This window comes from Lethenteron reissneri, chromosome 37, assembly GCF_015708825.2.
Source record: "Lethenteron reissneri isolate LAM-NWPU_2019-01 chromosome 37, ASM1570882v1, whole genome shotgun sequence".
NCBI lineage: Eukaryota > Metazoa > Chordata > Hyperoartia > Petromyzontiformes > Petromyzontidae > Lethenteron > Lethenteron reissneri.
In genome coordinates this window covers 3,428,834-3,442,836 of record NC_083815.1, presented here as the reverse complement: position 1 = coordinate 3,442,836, position 14,003 = coordinate 3,428,834, and the positions used below count along the sequence as shown (strand labels likewise).

General features: G+C 43.8%; 1 protein-coding gene across 2 annotated transcripts; it reads left to right on the top strand.

The window, feature by feature from the left end:
• The first annotated feature begins 33 nt into the window (after positions 1 to 33).
• Positions 34 to 13,974, top strand: TMEM138 (transmembrane protein 138). 2 transcript variants are annotated; one of them, XM_061566672.1, is made up of 5 exons: positions 34 to 133; positions 2,493 to 2,739; positions 3,504 to 3,675; positions 13,199 to 13,274; positions 13,435 to 13,974. In XM_061566672.1, the coding sequence occupies exons 2-5, from the start codon at positions 2,612 to 2,614 to the stop codon at positions 13,542 to 13,544; spliced, it is 486 nt and encodes a 161-aa protein (XP_061422656.1). In that variant the 5' UTR covers positions 34 to 133; positions 2,493 to 2,611; the 3' UTR covers positions 13,545 to 13,974. The 2 variants fall into 2 exon arrangements, with proteins under 2 accessions (XP_061422656.1, XP_061422655.1); XM_061566671.1 differs by lacking the exon at positions 34 to 133 and adding an exon at positions 493 to 631.
• The last annotated feature ends 29 nt before the right edge of the window (positions 13,975 to 14,003 follow it).

Here is a 14,003-nt window from a genome sequence, read left to right as displayed (position 1 = left end):
GCAGAGTCTTCCAGAAGATATCTACCGGTAGAGGCAGAATCTTCCAGAAGAGATCTACCGGTAGAGACAGGGCTCTTCCAGAATACATCTACCGGCAGGAATACACTCTACCGGAAGACATCTACCGGAACAGGTAGAGAGAGAGAGATCTTGATTTGAAGCTTTCGTGACTGCATGAATCCATACTCTTTGGTTATTTCGGTAAAGTCACGTAGGTATAAAATAATTATTGTATTTGAAACTGGAAGACGTCTACCGGTAAAGGAAGACGTCTACCGGTAAAGGAAGACACATCTACCCGGTCTCTTCCGGAAGAAAAAAAACAGACGGTAGAGAAAGTGTCAAACAATCGCGTTGCGGTATGAAGGGGGTGGGGGGGGCGTGGATCGTTCCTACGTCTCTGCGCATGCGCGGTAGTCACGGCAACGGCGGTGACGTCACGTAAACTGCTTAGCCAGGCGGCGCGAGATTTCATAAAGCGTATAGGCGCAACCCTCGAGTAGGGCGCCGTTTGATTGGTCCAAGCTGTTCACGTGACGGTGCCCATCGTGGATCCCATTGGTTGCATTTGTGAAGCGTGATTTGTGTTGACTACAAAGTGTAAAGTGTCCAACGTGGGATCTACGTTGAGGTATTTGGTAATGATTTGATGTTTTATCTTTATAATATTGGATATGAATACGGATAACGCTGCGGCGTAATGATGCGGTGTTGTGTGCTTGCGTTAACGTAATTGTTGTAAGCTTTGATAGCTTTAGGAGCTTCCAGAGAACCGGATCATTGAGGTACCGCCGCTCCGCGGGCTCCGAGGCGAGGTTCCCGGCAAGGCGCTTAGGAAAAGCGGGAGGCTTCGGCCTACGAGGGTCGGGGTTCTGCGAAACTGTTTAATGAATCGGTGTTTTAATTTGCTTCTGCGAAACGGACTTCAATAAAACTAGTGAACATTAACTCACGTGTATTTTTTAATGTATACTACGTTTAGCTACAGGTAGTATTATATAGATCTCCAATACTCTATCACTTTGATACACTTTATATCGTAATGCGTTCATTCCTCCAAATCAAATTTTTCGGAAAACATTTTTTTGCCCCTGTGACTTTAACTTTTTCGAAAGCGTGTCACCTTATCCGACTCCACTTCTAATCTGTATTTAGATTGTGCATGCAGTCTTAGTGTAGCGGTTTCACTTGTGTCATTCACTATCATAATCTTTAATTAGACTACAGGAGGAATCCGATGATCTATGAAGCTCTTTTTCACAGATTTCCAAGTTACTAAAATACGAATGTTCTGGTCTCTCTCTGTGTTATGAACAAGAACCATTGTCCGAAACGTCGCCTATTATTACTGTATGTTCTTTTTAAGGCAGTGTTATTGGCGAATATGTTGAGTTTTTTTTATTATCTTTGCTTGTACACCACTGCCAACGCAGTACTATATCACGAAGTATTGTTTTGTAATGTTTAAATATGTATATTTAAATATAAGTATGTTTTAATATGTACATTCTGCCAGAGGAGTATTGTTTTACACTACTTACGCAGGGTTGCTAACAGAGAGATAAATGTATTCCGCAAAAAAAGCCACATCATACGGCGACCAAAATAATTACCGTCGCAGTCATCGCATTCACTGAATGGTCATTTGCCGTGTCACTCGCGTGTGCAACAATAGGTTATCTTTAACACTGAGGCTTTCGCCATCAATATTATTCATAATAAACGTGATTGGGTTAGATCGCGTTATTTATAAATGTGTCGTAACCCTCCACCACCCGACACGGCCAATCAGCAAAAAAGTGACACGTTTATTTCACACCTGATGATGATTGCTTGTGTTGCAGTCGAAACGTCGTGAGAATTTGTTGTTGTTTTATATTTCTATTATTTTATTATTTCCCTTCTACGTGACTTTACCGAAAAAACCAAGAATATAAAAGACAAACGGTTCACTACTTTAGCCCACCGGTGTGTTGAAGAGTGAATTCACAACAGTTTTTGTGGATTCACTCTCCAACACACCGGTGGGCTAAAGTAGTCAACTATTTATCTTTTGTCAACGCGACACTGTTTTGCTGATTGGCCGTGTCGGGTGGTGGAGGGTTACGACACAATTGGTTATCTTGTCAAATAACCACGAGACGGCACTGCCATTAAGCTGAGTGTGCCCCGCCACTGGTATGGGACTTAGGATTGTGTAAGGGAATTAAGGGGACTTAGCTCAAAGATGCGCGCCATGGCTCTACAGCCTATATTTAGCCCGTGTCAGCGGAGCGCGTTACTGTTGCATGCACAAACATGGCTTCACTTAGTTAAGTGTTTAGTTAATGCAGTGTGTGCCAGCTTAGCCTTAGCCACGAATGTTACATCGCCAGATGAGTACACGAATGGATGTGCACGGGTAGGCGCGGGTTGTGTGCTTGGAGGTGCAGTTATTAATGGTGTTATTTGAAGAAAGTCAAGAGGGTGCCACCTGCCCACTGTCGTTGCAGATTTTTCATATCAAGAGGGATGAACTGTGGCCGATCGAGCCGTGTTGGGAAGCACAGAACTCGCGCGAAGAACGATTAGATCGAGCGGTGGGGGTTAACGTCAGACAACCACAGGGACAATGCTGCAGGTTACGAACTATAGCCTGGTCCTGACCGTGCAGTTCCTTCTGATCATTTACGACCTGGTGGTGAATTCCTTCTCGGAGCTGCTCTACAAAGAGAAAGTCATTCAGCTCGTGCTTTTCATGTGAGTGCCGCGATGTGCAGTGGTTCACCCGCGTTTTATTGTTTGCTGCAATTTCGTTGTTTGATGCCAAATGGTGATGTGCAAAACGATTTAAAAGTGTGTGTTAAACGTTGAATTAAAAGACGACACTGATTGCGTTTAATCGATGCAAATATGATGAAAGTACCTCATGCTGTTAGCATAGTTAGTATATATAATCTGTGTTCTCACTAAGTATGAAGTGCTTATGACCAGGTCACCCACAACATAAGCAGATTTCAGCCTGGATTGTGATTGTATGGGAGACCACCATGCATGAAATAGGTGTCCACTGCTAGGGAGCTACCTTGTCTGGAGAGGACAGTGTAGCAAAATACATAGCTGTACTGTACTTTGTATGTTCCAATGTTGTCCCCGTCTTCACTACCCACGCTGACCAGCATGGTGAAGATAAGAAATCATCCAAAGATCTGCACGGAGTGAGCAGGTCCTTATCCATCGGTGGATTTACAAAATGACTGTACACATATATTGAGTGGTCATGAAGACAAAAATAGTATGCAATAGGGACCTGGGCTAAAAACTAAAACGTAATTGTGCAACATATTTCGGTGCAAAAAACAAGCATAAACGAACAAAAAACAAGCATAAATGAACAAAAAAAGTGTACGAAGTTTCCTTTAAAATAATATTAGCTGTGTATTAAATGTTTTCTGTTTTATAATGTATGGAATTGTGCTGTCAATGTTAACGTAACATCGATATGTTTGTGTTCTGCATTGCAGTATTCAGGATGCTGGAATCCTCTTTAACGTCATCATCATCTTCCTGATGTTCTTCAACACGTTCGTGTTTCAAGCCGGGCTCGTGAGCGTGCTCATACAAAAGTTCAAGGCCACCATCCTCGCGTCGGCCCTGTACTTAACCCTCAGCATTGCCTTCCACGTCTGGGTCATGGTGCGTTGAAGCTCATGATTGATTTTACAAGCAACAACAACAACAAAGTCAATGGATATGCTGTAGTTTATAAATGCACTCGTATCACCGGACAAAAAATATGATGGTAAACGGAAAGTGCGGAGGGGTGCGGTCAGGGCAGGGCCCATGGGAGAGAGCAACACTGAGTCGCAGTGTGGAACAAAGCAACTGGGGCCCAGCACTAACAACAATTGGACAGCAAGGGCAACAATCATCACATTCTAGGGCATCCTCGGGGTGGCTGGAGCCCATTCTGGAAGAGCCACACAAACACCCACGTGCTGAAGAGTAGTGACAATGCATCGATAAATGTTTTTAATTGCTTAAGAATCAATGTGTTTTTTACTTGTAAGTTTTAAAGGGTTCACTTAGCCACTAGCGACCTCTATATTGTGAATGACATTGTCAAAAGAAATATTCAACCGAATAACAAAATTTCATCAAATCACCGAGAGTGAATCATCAAACCTCCACTGGGCTTCATCAGATTTTTTTAATGGTGTAAATCATATTGTGTTGAGATATTAATCCACATTTGGAGTAATATCCACGTGAGTAGCCCGTACCTAGGGTTCTCAGGTTGGAAAAAAAAACATTGCAAATTATTCTTGCCTAGACCCTTGTTGTATGTGTTGTGATTATGAAATTTTGATGAAAATAATAAAAATTAATAATTTTCCGAAAAATGCGCAAATCGCATTAATTATGATAGTGTGTGTATTAATATGCATAAATTATGATAATGCGTGTGATTATATGCATAAATTATGATAATCGTAGTAATTTATGCGGAGGCTTGCGATTATGTTAATGTGTGCAGTTATGATAATTTGCTTAGTTTCGTTTATCCAGAGTTATCAATCAGGATAACACGATTATCATAGATTCATTTACCGATTATCCTAGTGTGTGTTATAATATTTTAGGTCTCCATTTTCATATCTCATCGTAGGATACAGCTCTTATGAATAAGATGGTTTTGCATGGACTTGGAAAGAACACTCAATATGCTTCTGTGATAACAATTTTATTCTAACAAGCACGCGACATTCTATCATGCAGGTCAAACATGAGTCAATAATTCATGGGCAAGATTATGCAATTAACTAATATGAACGACAAAAACTTATGCAGTTGCGAAATTATGCAATTATGCAATATGAATAACGAAAACTCTTATGCATTTATGTAACTCGACGGCAGCAACTGCTTTGCACGATCAGTTGATATTGAACGCACCACCTCGAAATGGCAACCCTTTTTGAAACGCAAAGATCACTTTTTGAAAGTCTTATTCGTGTGCGTGCTGTGTGTGCGTTGTCCTCTCGTAATATTAATTGTGTCGTTAGCTTGTGTGGTGTGGGAGGATACGAACAGCTGCTGCTGCTCCCTCGCTCGGCGTGTCGCTCGGCTTTTGCTCTCTCTCTCTCTCTCCACTGCTGGATTGAGCGGCGTTGGCACGATGTTCCTTGAAGAAACTTGCTTGCTTGGCGCTTGATGGTTCCGGGGGCTTGGTGCTGCTCGTGCGCTCTCTCTTTCTACTGCTAGATGACGAGTTGGCACGATGCTGTCCTTGAAGATGCTCGGTCGCTCGTGTCGCTCGTTGTCGCTCGATGGCGCGCGGTGGCGCACGGAGGCGCAAGGTGGCGCACGGTGGCGCAAGGTGGCGCACGGTCAGCGCTCGTTCAGCGATCTCCGCCTTTCCTGCGGGTTGTTCGCTGGTCGTCACTCTGACGAGGAGCGATGCTTCGTTCGTGGCAGGGTGGACGTTGGCGTCTTTGTTGGCTTCACTCGCAGCTCTGCGACTCAGGGTAGCGATTCCTCTCAGGTGGTGCAGACCTCGGCTTGTAGCTACGCGTCGCTACTCCGCAAACCTCGTCATTCTGAATGACAGGAGCTTCTTCGTTGGCGGCGACGAGGAGAGATGGTTGTCGCCCTGGAGAACTCTGGTGGGGCCTTAGCCCGGAGACGAGATGAGATGTAGGCCGGAGCTCGTGAAGATCTGTGGTGGAGCCGAAGATGGGCTCGTAGCCCGGATGATATCTTGTGTTGGAGCCGAAGCCCGGACGATATGTGATGGGGGCCAGAGCCCCTGTCGATCTGCGTTGGAGCCAAAGCCCGGATGAGATGCTTTGTATGGATTTTTCTTCGGTTTATATCGGAAACTTCCACTCGGCTTCCCGAGTTGTTCAAAGGCTGTGTCATAAAACCTTCCTGTGGGCTGAACCATCTGCGTCCGTGTGTGTGTCCGTCCGTGTGTTTCGCGTGCGTGTTTGTCCGTGTTGTGGGGAGACAAAGGCGGTTGTTTCCACGGTGGGAGCACCCGGCGCATGCGCTTATTTATTCGAAGACGTGTTTATTTCCTTTGAGCCATTGCCCCTTTTATGGGTGTCATTTCCTAGCTTGGTGCCTGTGTGTGGAGATCCTCTCGGAAAGACAAAGGCGGCCGTGTTGCTCGCTTCCCATGGGTGTTGTGTTTGGTTAATTTTGAGAGCCTTCTCCGCCCTTGATTCCTCTTCTACTTTAATTCCGTACTTATTATTTGACTTCTTGTGATTATTTAATCTGATATCCCGGCTTATCTTTGTTCAGAATATAATTATCTCTTCCTCCGTGTCTCCTGGTTCTGCAACCCCCCGCCTGCAATTCCCCCCCTCCCTTGTTCCTCTTGTGTGAATTTAGGGGAGTTTTTTTTTTTTATTACCTTATTGCCCCCCCTGTCATGTCCTCTTTCCTTTGAAATGAGGTATGCGCGCATCTGTGGAAGTGTGGGGGCCTCTGTGGAAGTGTGGGGGCGTGTTCGTTCCCACGTGGCCCCGTGTCTATTAAAAAAACAATATTATATATGATGGCAGAATAAGCCTTAAAAAAAATAATATTAAAAAAAATAAAAAGGGGGTACATACACAACAGTCCGCCCGTTTGAAAATTATCAGGGGTCGATTTGGCCACTGGCGAATTTTCAAACAAAGTAATGCCCCCTTTTTATGTCATGAATCCCATCAGCCGCCCTTACTCTCGGCGGTTATTTCTTACGACGCGCGTGCACGTATTACCATCTTAACCTGGTTACATCTGAAATAAGCAAAGAAAATAAACAACACGTTAACATCGATATTGCGTTACATCGGTTCTCATACATCATAACTCCGGCGAATATTAATTTTTGTTTTTGTTAAATCCTGGTTACATTTGAATTAAGCAAAGAAAATAACAACCCGTTAACATCGATATTGCGTTACATCGGTTCTCATACATCATAACTCTGACGAACATTCATTTTTGTTTTGTTAAATCCTGGGAAACGCTAGGTAGCGGTTTCGAACGCATTTATGCGTTACCTTCCTCATGTTGCCTGGTTTACCACTTATCACTTTGATAATTTGATCACGGTTTTCGGGTTCGTTTTTGTAGTTTCCTCTCTCACTCTCTCGCGTCGTGGGAGTGTGTGGTGAAAAATTGTGCTGCACGTAACCAGAATTCGCGCACACGACCCATTTTGACACTTGGTTCGTGGCATTCGCTCTCTCTGCGATTACATGCACATTTGCCGAGTCAGTGTGTCGACTTAATTCTGTGCCTCGTAATGTTGCCCTCTTTGTTTTTACGAGTGTGTTAGATTCCAACACCATTCCTGATATGTCATGAACATTCGTCTCCATTTTAGCACTCCGATCCACATACATTTTGGTTTCCCTTGGATATTTTCCATTCAAAGGCTCACGCCTGCGCTCCTCAGGGCGTGTCTCTGTGTTCTCTCTTTGTCTCTGCTGTCTGCTATCCACCGTCCGATCACACTTCAATTCAGCCCTGTCACTTGCAGCCTGCTCAGGGTTTAACACCTCGGCGGGTGGGGAGCGTGTTGGCCGCTCGCTCGCACTCACTGTGGATGGTTCATCACGTATTTGGACCGCATTCTGTGTTATTCCTCTATTCCCTCTTGGTATAGCCGGTGGAGGAATTGGTCGGAATTGGATCGATTGTGTTTGACCTCCCATCCTGCGATTCTCCTGAATGTTCGCATCCATACCTCCGCGGTCTGTGTAACACCTTCCCGCTAGGTGGTTATCTTGCCATCTCTGTGCGTAATTTGAACCTTGCGTGTGTCGTGGGATGGGGTGTTGATATGGTTCTGCTCTGAACCTCTCCCTCCTGCGATTCTCGTACATTTTTGGCCAAGTATTTCTCCCATTTGGGTGCCACATTTTTCCTGGATTGTTACCTCGCCATCTTTGTGGGTAATTTTGATCTTGTGTGTGTCGTGGCATGGGGTGTTGATATGGTTCTGTTCTGAACCTCTCCCTCCTGCGATTCTCCTGAATGTTCGGCTTTGTGCCGCTCTCATTCTCGTGCCAACCTCTCTCTGGGTTATTTTGCCATGTGTGCGTGCGTTTCTGCTCCGTCCTGCATGGTGGGACTGCTCGGTGATTTTTATTCCTCTCTGAGAGGCTGGGTTCCTCATCCCTCTCCCTGTGTTCTGGATCCGAATTATGATTCTTAGCTCTGTATAACCATGCCATGTACGCCTTGCTCTCTATGCGGCGTAAGGATGCGGTTTCTGGATTCAAAACCATTCTCACCCTTTCTGTAATCTCTGGGCTCAAGGATTCAAAAAACATAATTTTGAACATTTTATCTCCTTCGTGGTATTGATTCACATCGCCTGCGTAATACGCTCTTTTAAATTGGACGAGGTAGTCACGTGGATCTTGGTCCATGCCCTGGGTCATCGATTTTACAGCATAAAACCCCTCCGTGAGTGTCGAATATTCTCCAAACTTCCGAATCACTGCCAGGCTCAGTTGTTTAAAATCATTTCTAACCTTGTGTGGTAGTGACTTTACCCATGGAATGGATTCTTTATGTAAGGTCCGTTTCAACAAACTCGCTTTTTCATCCCGTCTCCTCAGCCCTCTAATCATTGCCTCCTCTTCTACGGTTGCGATATGTGTGTGGATATCCATAGTCTTATTGTGGGGGTCAAAATCGGGAATTCTGACTAGAGCCTTGTCCATCAATTTAAGGGTTTTACTGGTGAATAGGTATTCCGAAAGTTGATCGCCGACAGCGTCATCATCAAACAAGTTATCATCAGGCAATCTGTCACTTTGGTCTGTGCTGTGTCGAGCGTGTTGCCATTTCTCTTCAGTTTTTGCCTCTGCCCTTAGTGGAGCATGTCCTGTCGACTTTACTTTAACATTTTTCCTCCCTCTCTCGAATTGTGAGGGTTTCCCTTTGTCAAGGATTTTTTGTTCGACATCCATAATTTTTGTGCGATTAGTCCCTGGACTCTGTCCACGTACCCAAGAGTGTGATTTACTGTTACTTCCATATTTATTCTGCGGATCAACGTCTGTGAGTTTCGCTGGTGTCGCGAGTACTGATTTCTCTCCCGTTTCCTTTCCAAATTTTTCCTCATTCCACAATCCCTGTCTGTATGCCTGTGTGAAAAGGAATGAGTCCTGTCCTGCCTTTCCTGCAGTTTTTACATCGTGTTCGCCTTCGTTACATTTTATCCAGTCAATTAGTTTCCCCCGAGGTGTGTTCGTGTTATCGATACAGCTCCCTTCCCATATGTCTCTCTGACTGTACTGCTTTGTAACAGATTGGTCGGTACGTTTAAATACGAGCTCCCCGTATCCCGTAACCCATTCAAAAATTATTCTTAATCCTAGCATCTTAGGTATGGCGGAAGTTACTTTGACATTTCTTTTCAGAGTGCATATAAAACAATTATCTCACAGAGTGTAGTCAATTTGACTCGAGCTATCTGTTATTTTCCGATTCAGAGTGCGTACCTCTAACACCATTTATCAGAGGATGCAATTGGTTTGATACGATATTATCTTAATTCCACTGTCTCTGTTTTAACCTGCTATTCTGGGTTTTAACCTTAGAGGGCGTTTTTTAGTTTTCCGCCCGTTCACAATTACAATGCAATGTTCGATCCTGATATTCTGGTTAACACGAAGTGATTCATTCCATCATCCATGCAAAACACTGTCTGCGAGAGATCCCGGACGAGCCCCCATTATGTTGTATGTGTTGTGATTATGAAATTTTGATGAAAATAATAAAAATTAATAATTTTCCGAAAAATGCGCAAATCGCATTAATTATGATAGTGTGTGTATTAATATGCATAAATTATGATAATGCGTGTGATTATATGCATAAATTATGATAATCGTAGTAATTTATGCGGAGGCTTGCGATTATGTTAATGTGTGCAGTTATGATAATTTGCTTAGTTTCGTTTATCCAGAGTTATCAATCAGGATAACACGATTATCATAGATTCATTTACCGATTATCCTAGTGTGTGTTATAATATTTTAGGTCTCCATTTTCATATCTCATCGTAGGATACAGCTCTTATGAATAAGATGGTTTTGCATGGACTTGGAAAGAACACTCAATATGCTTCTGTGATAACAATTTTATTCTAACAAGCACGCGACATTCTATCATGCAGGTCAAACATGAGTCAATAATTCATGGGCAAGATTATGCAATTAACTAATATGAACGACAAAAACTTATGCAGTTGCGAAATTATGCAATTATGCAATATGAATAACGAAAACTCTTATGCATTTATGTAACTCGACGGCAGCAACTGCTTTGCACGATCAGTTGATATTGAACGCACCACCTCGAAATGGCAACCCTTTTTGAAACGCAAAGATCACTTTTTGAAAGTCTTATTCGTGTGCGTGCTGTGTGTGCGTTGTCCTCTCGTAATATTAATTGTGTCGTTAGCTTGTGTGGTGTGGGAGGATACGAACAGCTGCTGCTGCTCCCTCGCTCGGCGTGTCGCTCGGCTTTTGCTCTCTCTCTCTCTCTCCACTGCTGGATTGAGCGGCGTTGGCACGATGTTCCTTGAAGAAACTTGCTTGCTTGGCGCTTGATGGTTCCGGGGGCTTGGTGCTGCTCGTGCGCTCTCTCTTTCTACTGCTAGATGACGAGTTGGCACGATGCTGTCCTTGAAGATGCTCGGTCGCTCGTGTCGCTCGTTGTCGCTCGATGGCGCGCGGTGGCGCACGGAGGCGCAAGGTGGCGCACGGTGGCGCACGGTCAGCGCTCGTTCAGCGATCTCCGCCTTTCCTGCGGGTTGTTCGCTGGTCGTCACTCTGACGAGGAGCGATGCTTCGTTCGTGGCAGGGTGGACGTTGGCGTCTTTGTTGGCTTCACTCGCAGCTCTGCGACTCAGGGTAGCGATTCCTCTCAGGTGGTGCAGACCTCGGCTTGTAGCTACGCGTCGCTACTCCGCAAACCTCGTCATTCTGAATGACAGGAGCTTCTTCGTTGGCGGCGACGAGGAGAGATGGTTGTCGCCCTGGAGAACTCTGGTGGGGCCTTAGCCCGGAGACGAGATGAGATGTAGGCCGGAGCTCGTGAAGATCTGTGGTGGAGCCGAAGATGGGCTCGTAGCCCGGATGATATCTTGTGTTGGAGCCGAAGCCCGGACGATATGTGATGGGGGCCAGAGCCCCTGTCGATCTGCGTTGGAGCCAAAGCCCGGATGAGATGCTTTGTATGGATTTTTCTTCGGTTTATATCGGAAACTTCCACTCGGCTTCCCGAGTTGTTCAAAGGCTGTGTCATAAAACCTTCCTGTGGGCTGAACCATCTGCGTCCGTGTGTGTGTCCGTCCGTGTGTTTCGCGTGCGTGTTTGTCCGTGTTGTGGGGAGACAAAGGCGGTTGTTTCCACGGTGGGAGCACCCGGCGCATGCGCTTATTTATTCGAAGACGTGTTTATTTCCTTTGAGCCATTGCCCCTTTTATGGGTGTCATTTCCTAGCTTGGTGCCTGTGTGTGGAGATCCTCTCGGAAAGACAAAGGCGGCCGTGTTGCTCGCTTCCCATGGGTGTTGTGTTTGGTTAATTTTGAGAGCCTTCTCCGCCCTTGATTCCTCTTCTACTTTAATTCCGTACTTATTATTTGACTTCTTGTGATTATTTAATCTGATATCCCGGCTTATCTTTGTTCAGAATATAATTATCTCTTCCTCCGTGTCTCCTGGTTCTGCAACCCCCCGCCTGCAATTCCCCCCCTCCCTTGTTCCTCTTGTGTGAATTTAGGGGAGTTTTTTTTTTTTATTACCTTATTGCCCCCCCTGTCATGTCCTCTTTCCTTTGAAATGAGGTATGCGCGCATCTGTGGAAGTGTGGGGGCCTCTGTGGAAGTGTGGGGGCGTGTTCGTTCCCACGTGGCCCCGTGTCTATTAAAAAAACAATATTATATATGATGGCAGAATAAGCCTTAAAAAAAATAATATTAAAAAAAATAAAAAGGGGGTACATACACAACACCCTTCACGATGCATGCGGCAGCTGTGGTCATTTACGATTCAGGGGTCATAATTCATGAACCGATTCTCTTTGCCATTGTGGTGAGTGGAGCACAGGGTTAGACAACTAATGTAACAAGAGACATGTTCTTCGAATTCGCTAAAACTATTATAAGATCCATGTGAATACAAGAGCCTCATGCAGAGGATGTATTTGAACTACTGTATTATGTATGTGCATTAAAATTGCTTATTGATGTATTATACAATGGTAAAACAATATCTCTGATGAGATGCCATGCAATTTATCCCTGTGACTTGTAGAACAAAATCGTTTATGGGATAGACCAATGAAAGTGGTTGAGGAAGAAGTATGCGGGGCAAGTGAAGGAGGCCGGGAGTTGTAAAACTAGGAGACAGTCGCAAAGATAGAAGACAGTCAAGGATACAATAAATTTTGATTTAAAGCTTTCGTGACTGCAGGGATTCATATTCTTGGTTCTTTCGGTAAAGTTACGTAGAAGGGAAATAATAAAATAATATAAATATATAACAATACAAATTCTCACGACGTTTCGACTGCAACACAAGCAATCATCATCAGCAAGAAAATTTGAAAATTCTAATTTTCTTGCTGTGGATTTCACACCTGATGCTGTGGATTTCACACATGATTGCTTGTGTTGCAGTCGAAACGCCGTGAGAATTTTCATTTTTGATATTTATATTATTTTATTATTTCCCTTATACATGACTTTACCGAAAGAACCAAGAATAAGGATAGAAGCCAAATGTAAAAGTTGTATATCGATACACATGGAGACACACGCATACAAATTGAAGCACTGCTCTGCTGGTAATATAATGGAGTTGTCTACTTCCGATTTTAGGGGGGAGCACTACCATGCATTTTTATTTAGCGATTTGGCCACGAATGCCATTGGTGCCATCACCTCTCCCATGCCTTTTTGTCTCCTAAACCTCTTATGTTATTGCCCTTTCCACATCACCTGAGAGGATTATACTTAACCCCGGAATACCTTTTCATTTTATTTAGCTTGTAAAACGTATTTTTCGAAGTTTGAGAATGAAGTCACAGAACCTTAAATAACAAAAATGACTGCATATGCTGTTTCTGTGCATCATCTTGAGATGTATTTGTATGCTATGTAAATCAAACTTGAATGGCATTTTGTTCTCACCTCAAGCATGTGCGTTGGCCTCCATCAAGCGTTTTCCAGTGGACTGATGGACTGCTAGCACTCTTCGTCTTTCAAAGACTTGGTGAGTCGAGCTAGCTAACTTTCAGTAAGCGCAAAATGAGATTCCATATAGTTCAAGATGAACACTTTTATATTTTATCCCTTGCCGGTCTGCTGCGGCCTCGTCAATGACCATTAAAACACTGGTTAAAACAACCATCTGTATCCCTTTGCACGTGTAGCAGCGGTATTTTATTACTACTTTTACAAGCGGACAGCACTCAGACTGGGCGATCCCCGGCTCTACGAGGATTCCCTCTGGCTCCGCAAGGCCTTCTCAAGGACCAACTAAAGCCACCCCACCATCACTGAACACATTCTTCCCACCATCAAAAAGAACAAAAGCTCGCATGGCGTTTTTTCATTGCCAGTTGCGAGCCGACAGATTTTGAATAACTTTTCAGAAGGTATGTGATGGAGACATTTTTATAAAGTGTAATTATATTCTGCAATGTCGGCTTTTTAAAAAATCACGTTGATTTATGTTCCAGGGTTATTGGTCATGGATTTTAAGTGTAATTGACATCTCAACTGTTTGTATTTAAACACTAATTGTCCATTTCAACCACTAAATGTATTTTCTTTAACATTTTTGGAAGTTACATAGTGTATAGTGTCAATAATTTAATGTAAGAAGTGCTAGTTTATTTTTTACATATTTGCCAAATATCCTTAATTTTTGTATTTTGCATATTTCTGAATAAATGTGATTTGTATTATTCTATTGACCAGATCGTGAGGGTTATTTGAT